This window comes from Pavona decussata, unplaced genomic scaffold (genome assembly GCF_977016875.1).
Source record: "Pavona decussata unplaced genomic scaffold, jaPavDecu1.1 SCAFFOLD_178, whole genome shotgun sequence".
NCBI classification, from domain to species: domain Eukaryota; kingdom Metazoa; phylum Cnidaria; class Anthozoa; order Scleractinia; family Agariciidae; genus Pavona; species Pavona decussata.
The window spans coordinates 931,818-945,000 of NW_028145588.1; the positions used below are offsets into that span (position 1 = coordinate 931,818).

A 13,183-nucleotide genomic window follows, 5' to 3' on the forward strand; every position below is an offset into this window, starting at 1 on the left:
AAAACATTGTTGCTAATACTTAATTGCTTAAATGAATGAATAATCCCTGTCTCCTCACCGTGGATCACTTCAAACTCTCTCTCGTCCGTTCCATACTTGCTAGTGGCCCGGCATGTGTAGTTTCCTTCCTTATCAACTCGGATCCTGGCTGTGTCTGTTGTATTCACCAGTGTTGTTGAGTTTCTTATTATCGCTATGTATATTGGAGGAATCCCTGTGGCTGAACAAGACAGTCTCACACTGGGGCCACCCCACACAACCCGGGTTGACCATCGTAAAACCTTGACCTTGGGTAAAACTAATGAAAGAACAATTTAAATCTTTTAACACTCAACAGTCCACTTATACTGAATACACCAGTGGTCATGCAAAAGTATAAAATTAAATCTTACAAAGGCAAAATGTTCGTAACAGAAAAACAAAGGAAAGAACAAGCAATATTCCCATTTAGAAAGAAACTGACCCACTATTAGTAGTTGTAAAGGCAAAAAAAATTGCCCAGATAATTTTTCTTAGAATATGGTACAATTAGGATAAGTTATAAGTACACAATTAAGGAGTTAAAGGTATAAAAACCTTATGTCGAATTATAGGTTGCTGTTTGATTTTTTATCAAAATACGAGTAGACTTTTTTGGGCAAAACGTTTGTAAATTTCTCAAATGGATTTTGGTTGGCCAAAATTAAACCAAAAGTAAGGGCAGTCTAAAGAAAATAGGAAATAAAAGTAAATTCCACATTTGAATTCTTTTCTTGTTTTCTTTGGATTGCCCTCGTTTTCGTTACATTTCCTATAATAGTTCAGTGGATAAACTCAGTTTTTTCCCATAATTTTCTTGTATCATAAATCAAGCCAAAAACTACACCAGAGTGAAAATCCCATATGGTCCCTTTATGTTTACAGTCTTTCAATTGTGCTGTGCTTTGTTTCTACTAATAAACTTCAATGACATCATCTATCTGCCCTCACCATTGCTTACTGTGAACTCCCTCTCGTCAGTTCCATACTTGCTAATGGCCTGGCATGTGTAGTTACCCTCCTCTCTTACTTGGATGCTTGCCGAGTTTGTGGTGTTTATCAGTGTTGTTGAGTTCCTTATTATCGCTATGTATATTGGAGGAATTCCTATGGCTGAACACGACAATCTGCCTTGTGGAAACTCTCGCACAACAGAAGCTGGAAACACTACCTTTGGTGAGACTAATGGAAGAAAAGTTCAAATCAGACAACACTTGACATCACAAACAGAATCCACCTGTAATAATGCCATATATAAAGAACACATAAGTAAAGTGCTGGTAAAAGAAAGGATGGGAGAAAATGAAATCCCTCAATTGTAAAGCAATTTATTATAAAACGCAACGAAAACAAAAATGAAGCAACATCTCAGAGACCAGTAACGTCAAATTGCCTGCTACCTTGCAAAGAATAATTGTGCGGAAACATTCAACGATGACAAAATAATTTTCACAAAATCACCCCCCTCGCAGTACTATTGTTTTGGGATGTTTTAATTTACTATATTATTTCACTATATTAACACATGAGACAAAGTTTCTGAGTCTCCTTGGTTCAAGCATTTACTATGCTAATGTATTCTATTTACAAAAGTTTGGATGTAGCATGCGCAGAAAGGGGAGTCGGGCAGACAATTGAAGGTATAAACTCGAGGAAGAACCAAAAAAAATCTAAATGAAAGAAAGGACGGTGAAACGTCCTTCGATTTCTTCATCTCGCTAAACACTCTCTCTTCGGCTCCTTTTTATATTCTAACTCTCTTCATTGTGCATGGCGGGCACATTTACTACTTTCCTTTTCGTGTTTCTACTTCGTTGCAACACAGCTGTATGTTGTCACACTTTGCCACCCTTTCGGGTATGGGCGTGCGTCGCTTGAATTGAACTCAAGCTAATTATTTAGGGACATTAGGGTGTGAATAGAGGATGCTGATTGTAATTAGCTGAACGAATTACCCTGTCTAAATAAAGTTACTTATAATCATACTAAGACTTTGCAGAATCGAGTATTCACTCGGCACGAAATGTTTTCAATATAAAAACAAGGGAGATATTAGGAAACGCCAGAGTTCCTATAAACGCCAGCCGTTATTAAACACATGTACTTTGTCATTTTGTTGTACAATAAGCCAATCTTTGTTTACTGTGGTGACTGACAGACACTGTGTTTACTCCCCTCCCACCCTCTACTCCCCAACGTCCATGTTGGCGTCATTCCAACTGATAAAGGTAACCTTTTAAAAACAAAAAAATTTGGCTTTTGTTTAGTTTTTGCTTTTCTCTTATCGAAGGTATTAATTAACCGAGAAAAAGCAGTACAGGTCAACAGATAGGCTCGATTTCCGCCGCTCACTCTGGTCCGGTCTTTCCTCCCCGAGAGAGTCTCTCTCGGGGAGGAAAGCCCGGACCTCGAGTGAGCGGCGGAAATCGAGCCTAGTCAATTGATCTATATTAGTTGTCGAGTTTGATCCCTGCGCTTTTTACAGAAACGTTTCGGTATCCTTTCTTTACGACACCAGAATCTGAGTGGAATGTTATGACTGCATAGTATTCAGATATGTAAAGTTGATTTAAAACAATACCTATTATTGTCGAAATTGATCCGCTGTTCTTGATGTGGAAAAGTATCCGAAATCCTTTCCTTTCGACGTCAGAGTTTGAGTGGAATGTTATGACTGCATAGTCTCCAGTCACTTCAACCTTCTTCCCAGTCTTCTTACCACAGTACTTTCCGGACGACAGGTTTGTATCATTAGTAATCTTCAAATAGTCAGACCTGCAAAGAAACATATTTGTGCTTTGTTTGAGGAATCACATTGTAACAGGTTTAGTTGTTGTCTTTAATGGCTTCCAAGAAATGTTCAGTGTTTCAGCTTGAAATTCAGTTAATGATAATCGAAGAAAATTTATTGCACAGTTTTGTCTTGTCTTGACTCTAGTTTAAGTTTCACACTGCTTTGAAAACATGAGCAAGGAAAGAACTCGAAGAATTCAGACTGATATCCTGAGTAAACAGAAGAAGATTCGCAAACAAGCTACGTACAGGCGATCTCACCCCGAAACAACTTCGAAGCAACACCTTCAAAAATCACGCATACTAATAACCTAATTTCTATCCAAAGCCGAGAAAAATTGTGATTAGTTCTAACAACATCCCTACTTTGCCTTCACGATTGTTTTCAAGATTCAAATCTTCTACTTTATGTCAATTGGGACTACTTCAACTTTCTAAGTCGATTCTCAGCGATTAACAAGATTACCACTATCTTTTTAACCGAATTACATATCGAATGTCTCCAAGGCAAAGTTGAAACATCTCTGTCTTTCTTCAAGGTGGGTGTGGGTCATGAACGAATATCGTTTTCAAGATTCAAATCCTCACTTTTTTTTCTGTCAAATAGGAAGTACTTGAACCTTTATAGTCCATTTTCGGCGATTAACAAGATTACCACTATCTTTTTAACCGAAAGACATAACAAACAGCTGACGAGAAGGCAAAAATCCGCAAATATCTGAGGCTTCAATGATGCGTCTTGGTATAACTGAAATAAATCAAACTTTGTATTATAGGTTTTTCCACATGTTGACGAAAAACTACAGTTTTACTACTATGAGCATCAAAGCTTGCTTGATGCAAATTCCGAAAGAACATAATTCTTATGAGTATGTTGTGGATAGGTTCTTTTACGAGATACAATTTGAGCAAAACACGCCTGAAGAATAAATTCAAGTACGCTAAAAGAGCGTGTGATTTCACATGGCAATCGCTTGTTTTTTGGGTTTTTTTTTTTGTTTTGTTTTTTTGTTTTTTTCATTTGCATTTACACACTAGTGACGTAAACTAAAAGCGAATGTTATTAAATCTACTCTCAGTTGCATTGATACGCCTTGACCAGAGTCACTCCCCTTTTTTTATTGGTATCCGATTTACTAGTTAGGTTTCGGTTTTCAGCCCGAGCTCAAATTTTATCCCAGGCGGAAATTGGTTGTGAGTAGTCTTATGAAAGTGAGGTACGTCCTGGTGACACAATTACAAGCTAAGTTCTATTTAGATATGTGCCTCTCGAAGGGTAAATGGTTAGTCTTAAACGCGTCTTAAATCTGCCAATTTGGTAAGAGGCAAAGTTTACAACTTTGTTTGAGTGTTTTCGTGTGAAGTGGATACGGTCCTAAGGGAACCCTCAGATCGAGTTTGCGTGAGCGTCCTGCTACAGCAGCTGGTTTCCCGACCCTTGGATAGATGCTAGAGACGTTAAAGCCGTCTGGTACAAAAAACGGACGCATAAATGTAGACGACCTAACAAAAATAAACAAGATTTTTCTAAACACTGTTGTTTTTTTCTTGGAAGACACTGGACATGTACAAGCGTAAACTTGGAGCCAAATAAACTTTAAACGGGAACATACAAACAAATAAACATGGCAGAATTGCAGCTTCTGAAGTGTATTTCTAAACACCGCCACAGCTTTTGACGAAGAAAAAACAGTCGAGGAAGCGGCATTTTCAGGTTACGGACGAGGAACTAGATATGGCCAAAGTACTTAGCTTGTGTGCCATGACGATCGGTAGACTAAAGGAAGGAACGAAGTGCAGATGAGCAAAGGAGTTAAGGGCCAAATGCGTCCCAATTAGGGCGTCCCGTTTTTATACTAGACGCATGTAACGTCTGAGACGTTGAAGCCGTCTGTTAAGTACGTCGTTAGAAGTCAGACGTTAAAAGCGTCTCTCTTATTAACCGTTTTTATACAAGCTGTTAACGTCGTCAGACGCTAAGTGAGTCTGTCTTATTTACCGTTTTTATACAAGCAGTTAAAGTCGTCAGACTTTTAATACGTGTCTTATTTATCGTTTTTATAATTATATCAGACGTTAAATTCGTCAGACTTCAAATACGTCTGTCTTATTTATCGTTTTAATATCAGCCGTTAAAGTCGTCAGACGTTAAATTCGTCCGTCTGATTTACCGTCCTCTGAGACGTCTTTAACGTGCGTAGCATAAAAACGGCCGGCATCGGTGGTGAAGTCTGCCACCATATTCGTAAGAAGTACGTAAGTAAATACGCCAGTAAATGAGTGTGGTGATCGCCGGGGAAACTGCGCACGCGAGTCAAAAAATGCTGCTTTTAGTTGGAAGGAAACACCGTCAGTATTTGGCAGAAAATTAAGGGACCAAAAAAAAGCTGTTGGAAAAGCTGTACATTTTAATTCTTATTTTTACTCTCTTTCTTACTTGAGGGCCTACTGTAAATAATGCCAACTTTAAAGATTCACGGATGTCCACGGAAAATGTCTGAAATGACATTTTCTCCGCGCAAAGTGTCTAATTGTTTGGATTTGAGTTTGTGCCACCTAAGGGGGGATTACACGTGAACGCCATTTTTCCGACACTTTTTATGGCTTTAATGGAAATATCTCGTTCGCGTTTCAAGCAATCCAAAAACCCTATCATCATTTCGTGAATCTGTGTTGTGGTGTCTTTTGTGAATTTTTGGGTGATTTTTGGGTATATTTGGGAGGAGTAGTTTTTCTAGAAAGATTGGTAAAATTAAGAGAAATAAGAAATATTGAAGATTTAGTGAAGTTTTAAAATTGGAATTTGTAGTTAATAATTAATAGACAGATACCAAGTTAGTCCACTAGCAACCTGGGGTTCTCTTGCGTGGGTATCAATTGTCTGTTAGTGTTCCAAAAATCATTTTCTTTCCTCTATTCCTTCTTAAAACCTGTTCAAATTTCATTCAAATTTAGGCGTATTTCCCCCCGAAGGTGCCTCCATACGATTTTCACTTCTAATATTGCGCGCGCTATGTTACACATCGAAAGCCAGTTTTCTCCAGTTTTCTTTCTACCAATTCATGGAAATCACTCAAATTGTGAGTCAAGAACAAAACTGTGTCCTTAAACCCTCACTGGTAAAATCATTTCTTTGAGTCTGGGGTTAAAACTACTATACTCCAACACAGGCGTTTGTCATCGTGTATTAATTTTTAATTTTAAGTTTTTTCAATTTCCGTCGGTGAAATCTTCTAAAACACTCAGAGCGGATGAATCCTGACCAGGAAAATCTGTTGAGAGTAAACAAGGCAGGGGTTACAAAGGCAGATTCTTTGCTTTTTGCATATTTGTGGTTTTTGCCACTGCGTAAAAACTTGTTTTATAAAGTTTTGTAAAAATTGAGCCCTAATTAGAGCAAATTATTTGAAATCTCTGTGCAAGATTTTAGGAAATTTCACCGAAGGAAACGCGAGTAAATCCAGATGGAAGTTCACATTTTCACGGACCATAATGACGTCTTAGAATAGGAATTCGCCAAGATCGCTATTTGAGCATGCGTGAACTTTACAGCAATGGAGTGAGCGAATTGGATGAAATTTACAACCTCGGTTATCTTTGAAGAAACGAATAACAATAATTCGCTTTATAAAACTATGACAGAGAATGTTTTCTTTGAAATGCTTTTGTTTTTCTACCCCAGAAGCGGGTTGTTCGAAAGCCGATTAACGCTAATCTACGATTAAAAGTTAATCGAGGTTTTCATCTCCCTCTTTTAAAGTGATTTCAAAGCCTTATTTCAAGCTAAATGTAAAGAAAAGTCTAAGTCAAAACTGAGGGCCAGAACTCTTTTGGAAGAATTTTTATTGATTAGTTATTAAACTTGAATCAAAGTCCACGTTAATCCAGGATTAGCTTTATCGGATTTCGAGCAACCAGGTCCACTATAATTTAAGATGTACAATTGACTTGTTCGCTGTTTTGCTTGAGCTTGCGTCAGCTAGCGCGCGCACAATACTAAAGCCCGTATCATCAAGTGTGCGCGAGATGAAAATCGCACGTGTAGCCACCCTCGAACTGGCGACGCGACAGGTGAAAAATCGTAGAAAAAAGTCGCCAGAATTGAAATTTTCGCGACAAAAGCTAGGGATAGTCGCCCGTGTAGCCACCCTGCAACTTTTTGCCCAAGCTTGTGATGCGACAAAAGAGTATTTAGCCAATGAAATTTCCATCAGAAGTTGATGGTAAAATCCCCGTTCCTTTCTCCTCGCGAGCCACGGACGAACCCACGTTGCCTTTTCTTTTCTTCTTCCTTCGTTTGCTTTTTATCGTCAAGAAGAAGTGATGCAAATAGTTGATAAAACAATACCCTTGTCCAAAGGGCCGTCCGCCAGGTTTCTTGAAGTATGCGATTTGCGTGGCTTTCAATTTGTCGCCAAACCTCGCTAGAATTTGTCACTCGTGTACACACCTTCTCGCGCTGGCGACGCGAAAAAATTTGAAAAAATCGCATCACTTGCACGAGCAAAAAGTTGCTCGTGTAGCCGCGGCTAAACCCTAGGGAGACACCTGAAAGGATTCTGCCATGTACTAGTACTTTGTGTAGACCGCGAGCGGTCGTCCTTTGTTCCGCAGAGCCAAGCGGGGCGCGCGAAAAGTTAAAATTATGCAAATTACTGGCCAAAAAGGGGAAGAGATTGGCCTACATCAACGTATCGACTAAATATGCCAGTTTCAGCGCTCACTGCCGTACCCGACGTGGCCATTTAAATTATTGCTATCTCACAGTTCCAGCACGCTAAACACAGTACTTTTCAAGCTTCATACTTGGCTGAGGAATACTTTATGTAACTTAGCTATCCCCTGAAGTTCTTCTCAGTCCAGCCTCCTTGAAATGGTACACGTCCTTGTCAATTCCGTCTTTGATGATAACATGGTCCATTGCCCGTGACTGTCCAAACCACAGGACTTAGATCCTTGTTTATACTTTTTAAGGTATATATTTGTATTTATACAAAGTTTATCTTTCCTAATTTGTCGTGTGTATTAATTACTTTTTTTGGGTGGGTACCTCCCATGGGATCTCGTGTCCCATTCACACCCTTACCCGTTTGGGCTTTCTGTTATATTTTCCCAAATGAAGTTGTGCAATGATCCCCTCTCGCAAGAACACCAAGAGTGTTAAGGAATAAACTTAGAAGGTGTGTAGGGCGTCTAGGGTTATTTACTTTGCGGTAAACAAGGGGAAGTGTTGGGGTTCAAATGACCTAGTAATGACGAAACGGTGGCTATGTTTGATCGGCAATACTCTGGAGAAATCCAGAAATGAGGATAGAAAGCCACGAAACTGACGAAAACAAATGTAATCAAAGAAAACTTAAATTTAATATCTAAAACCATTAAATATACCACGAGAAAGTAAATTCGTCATGAATACTGTGTAACTAATATGATGGTAATCGTTATCCTTTTATTTACCCGCATGAACTTTCATTTTCCAAGTCAAAGTCTTCAAATGTAACTATCAACGTTGTGCCCTCTGGAATTGGAACCCAATAGGTACAGTCCATATCGGGTGGGTAGTTGTATGGATACCAAGGACTTGTTAGCGAATTGTTTACCACTACACCACATTCTGTAAAAAGGAAAAGTGTATCGTAATCAATATGAAACTTGTTCTGGTGTTACCGACACAGAAAAAAGCAAACAAAGTTTAAAAGCAATAAACAAAAAGGATGATCACCACAGGCAATTAAGTGGTCGTGTCACAAGAGTATTGTACAAAGCTCACCACAGATCGCCTGTGTTGGAATTTTTAAACAGTAAAACACAGTTTGATTACGTATTGTGCAGTAAATAGTGTAAATCTCGCATTTTGTTCAATTGTTGTAGCGGAATTTGTAATTAGAGTACAGACGCACGAAAGATGTCATTGTGTGGTGTGACCGGCGCACGTGATCAAAGTCTAGATTCCAATGTCCAGCCAGAGTGACTGGTCATCACAGGTTTGATCGCCATAGTAGCAGAACCGTAAATCTGTTAGATAACCGAAATCTTTTCTTTTTGATGGTTACTCGTCCCATATCTCCCAAATTTCATTGCTTTATTCTACTCGGCCAAACTTCAGTACTTTTTCACCCAACATCTAGTCTTGTTACCATTGTGACATAATTGAACAATATATGCAGTTGAAACTGAGCAGCTATGATCGTGTCTGTGCTATTACTCCAGAAATTATTTTTTTCCTTTACTCATCCCCTTTTGGTACACGGGATGGAGGGAGGGGATATGTGATATTCTCCGGCCAGGCCATCAGATGTGCTTGTGTTACTCAGGCACTGATAGCATAGACAGTAAAACTAACACTGGAAATGACGTTAAGCGTATTTCTTTTAGTGATGTAATTTTGTAGGGTAACCTAAAAAAGTTACAGATGTGCGATGTATGTAATGTAGAGTAGTACGTAATGACTGTTAAGTCAACTGTAGTTAACCGCACTAAGTAAGTAAGTAGAGAAGTAATAAGTAATGTGTGTATGTAGGATAGCAATCTTTGAAAACCGCATTGAGTTATTTGTTTCATGCAGGTATGATACAATGTAATGGCTCAACATTTATACTTTTTGATACTTAGTAATGGTTTAAATTAATGAATAACCTCCAGTTCTCCTTACCAGCGATCACTACAAGAAACTCCCTCTCGTCAGTTCCATACTTGCTAGTGGCCTGGCATGTGTAGTGTCCCTCCTCTCTTACTTGGATGCTTGCCGAGTTTGTGGTGTTTACCAGTGTTGTTGAGTTCCTTATTATCGCTATGTATATTGGAGGAATTCCTATGGCTGAACACGACAATCTGCCTTGTGGAAACTCTCGCACAACAGAAGCTGGAAACACTACCTTTGGTGAGACTAATGAAAGAAAAGTTAAAATAAGACAACACTTGACAGCACAAACAGAATCCACCTGTAATAATGCCATATACAAAGAACACATCAGTAAAATGCTGGAAAACGAAAGCATGAGAGAAAACTAAATATCTCAATTGCAAAACAACTTACTTTATAACAAAACAACAAAAACAAAAATGTAGCAACATCTCAGAGATCAGTATTCCGGCTGTGGGAGTGAGAGCCGGGGGCCTGTTTTGCAGAACTAATTTTTTTTTATCGCTATGCTTCCATTGACTATATTATTTCAATTTAGTATAAATTTACTAGCGTTATATCACGAATGCTGTTCTCTTATTGTCTACCCTACTCACTATCTATTCTGTTGTAGATAGTTAGTAGAATGAATAGCCTAACAGGGTGAAGTTGACCACAAAATGGCGGTCACCTCTTCGCTTTTTCCAAGTATCTCTTCGGTAAGTGCCTCTTAACATAAGCCCGATGGTTTCTTGAGGTCTGCTCGCCATATCTCAAAAGCTACTTTTGTAAAATCTATGGTGTCTTCTTTAAGGCAAATAAAAGGATTTTGGATAATTACTAGTCGAAGCGATTCCAGAGAAGAGAAAAATTGCAACGAAATACGGAATGAAGATTTCTCACGGCAAGAAAAGGAGTCAAAAACAAGAATTAATTGAATTTAGTCTTCATTTACACTTTTAAAAATCGGCAATTTTAAAATAAGTTGCGTTTCACTGACACATTTTTTAAAAGACCTAGCTTCAAAGGAGCACTTTTACGTCAGTATATCTTTGATTATCATTTTACAATACAAAAACTCAACCCCTCGTTTCAGTTTCGAGTGAAGGACAGTTTAAATCAGGTTTAAATTTTGAATGAGATGCAAAGGCGCGCACACAGAAGCCAATGCAAAGTGAACTATTTATATCATTATTCAATAAAAACGTGAACCTGTGTTGTTGTTAAGTTTTTGAACGACTAGTAGGTTTATACTAAAACAATAAGATTATTCGCTAGTCACCGAAGATTTGGACTCTCCCTGATGTTTTAGTTGAGTATTTTCATGCCCAGATATTTTATATGTAAATTTGATTTAAAACAATACCTATTGTTGTCGAATTTGATCCACTGTCCTTAATGTGGAAAAGTATCCGAAATCCTTTCTCTTCAACACTAGAGTCTGAATGGAATGTTATGACTGCATAGTATCCAGTCACTTCAACCTTCTTCCCAGTCTTGTAACCACAGTACTTTCCGGACGACAGGTTTGTATCATTAGTGATCTTCAAATAGTCCCACCTGCAAAGAAACATATTTGTGCTTTATTTGAGGAATCGCATTGTGAAAGGTTTAGTTGCTGACTTTAATGGCTTCCCAGAAATGTTGCAGTGACACGGCTTGAAATTCAGTTAATGATAATCGGATAATATTTATTGCAGTTTAGTTTTGTCCTTTTGTTTTACTCTAGTTTAAATTTCACACTGCTTTGAAAAACACGAGCAAGCAAAGTTCTCGAGGAACTCAGACTTATATCCAGAGTAAACAAGAGAAGATTCACGAAGAATCAGTTTCCCCAGAAACAACTTCGACGCAACACCTGCAAAACTTCCGTACTAATCACTCAATTTCTACCCAAATCTGGGAGGAAATTGCGATTAGATTAGTTGAAACAACATCACAGAGTTACCTCGAGGTGGGTGTGGATCACGAGCGAATGTTGTTTTCAAAACTTACTTTTGTTCTGTCAATAGGAACTTAACTTGAAGTTTCTCAGCCGATTCGCAGCGATTAACGAGACTACCACTTAAACTTTTCACCAAAGGTCATATCGAACAGCTAACGAGAAGGCAAAAATCAGCAAATTTCTGGGGCTTAGATTACATCTTGGTACATCTGAAATCAAATAATTGAAATAAAACGCTGTAATAAACGATTGCTTTTATAGTTTGCTAAAAGGAAATAAAAACTCTGGTTAATAAAGGCACATGTTGAGAAAAAATACAGTTTTACTGCCATAATCATCAAAAGGTTCCTTGCCGCATATTCCAAGGGAAAGAAGTCTTATTAGTGTGTTGTGAGTAGGTTCCTTTAAGAGCTACAATTTGACCGGCTTAAACACGTAGAAAAAATAAATTTAGATATGCTAAAAATGTCTAATATCACACGGCAATTGTTTTTTGTATTTGCAACTAATGATGTAAACAAAAGCGAATTGTAGTAGATCAACACTCAGTTGAGTTGATACTCCTTGACCAGAGTACCCCCTTTATCATGGTTTTTCGTTTTCAGTTGGAGCATAAAATTTAACTCAGGCGGAAATGTGTGAGTAGCCCTTAGGATTGGGGTACTCCCCGGTGACACAAGCTAAGTTCTATTTAGGTATGTGCCTCTCCAAAGGGTAAATGGTTAGTCTCAAACGGGTCCTAAATCTACCAATTTGATCAGAGGCAAAGTATACTTGAGTGTTTTTGTCTAAAAGTGGGTACGGTTTTAAGGAATCCCTAAGACGGTACGGAACTGTAGGTCTCTTATCTTCAAAGAAAAAGAGAGCAAGTGAAGTAACAAGGTCTTGGAACGCCAATCTCTTCATTAGCCTTCTTCTGATTGGCTTTATACAAAATCGTGCCCGCTGAAATTTTACGTGTTATCTTTAGCTTATGCTAGAGAAATTAAATAACTTTTTTATTCAATCACCCTCTAATGGCTAAATTAATATGGACATATATTAATATAAACTAATTATGTAAGTTCAGCGCTTAACCGCCGTACAGGCCGTGGCTATTTAAGTAATTGTTATCTCACAGTTCCAGCTTGTAAAACAACTACTTTTAAAGCTTCGTTTTTTAATCGTGCCATTAGGCTGAGGAACAGTTTATGCAACCTAGCCATCCATCGTAGCTTTTCTTGGCCTCCTTAAAGTCTTTTTGGTTAAATAAAGACATGTCCCTTTTAAATTTAGTCTTTGGTGCCGACATGGTTTCCTCTTTGTCCTTTGCCCGTGACTGTCTATGCCACAGTTTTTTGAAGTTTATATCTTTGTATTCAGCTTCATGTATTTGTTGTGTATTTTTATTAGGGGAGTTAAGGCTGGTTTCCATATGATCGCGGATCGCAGATCGCAGATCGCAATAAGGTCTGCGATCGTCTGCGATCAATTGCGATTGTGCGATCATATGGAAATTAAAGTTTTGCGATCCGCGATCGAAACGCATCCCATAATATTTCGGGTTCTCTCCCAGGATTCAACGCTCGTGTGTTCGATTGTAGGAACGGTCTACGTAGCAACAATCATTTCGTTGCCATTTCGAGAAATTTATGGAGCAAGTTGCTCGTTATGAGATTTTAAAGACAAGAACAAAAAGGCCAACTGTTGGGACAAAATCGGGCAGAAGTTTTATTTATCGGCCGGGGAAACGGAGGCCAAATTTCGCAACATAAGAACTGCGTACGGTCGTTATCGCAAAATTTCTGCTCTTCCACGTTCGCGAT

The 13,183-nt window shown here is 38.4% G+C and overlaps 1 protein-coding gene across 1 annotated transcript in view; it reads right to left on the reverse strand.

Moving 5' to 3' along the window:
• The window catches only part of LOC146463400 (tolloid-like protein 1), a 42,765-nt gene that overhangs the window by 14,104 nt on the left and 15,478 nt on the right, over positions 1-13,183 (reverse strand). Inside the window, exons 8-13 of the mRNA XM_085084477.1 lie at positions 10,800-10,993; positions 9,464-9,697; positions 8,269-8,425; positions 2,600-2,793; positions 970-1,200; positions 59-298 (exon numbers count right to left, since the gene is read on the reverse strand). Coding sequence (XP_084940603.1) covers positions 59-298; positions 970-1,200; positions 2,600-2,793; positions 8,269-8,425; positions 9,464-9,697; positions 10,800-10,993 — 1,250 coding nt within the window. The remainder of the gene's footprint in view (positions 1-58; positions 299-969; positions 1,201-2,599; positions 2,794-8,268; positions 8,426-9,463; positions 9,698-10,799; positions 10,994-13,183) is intronic.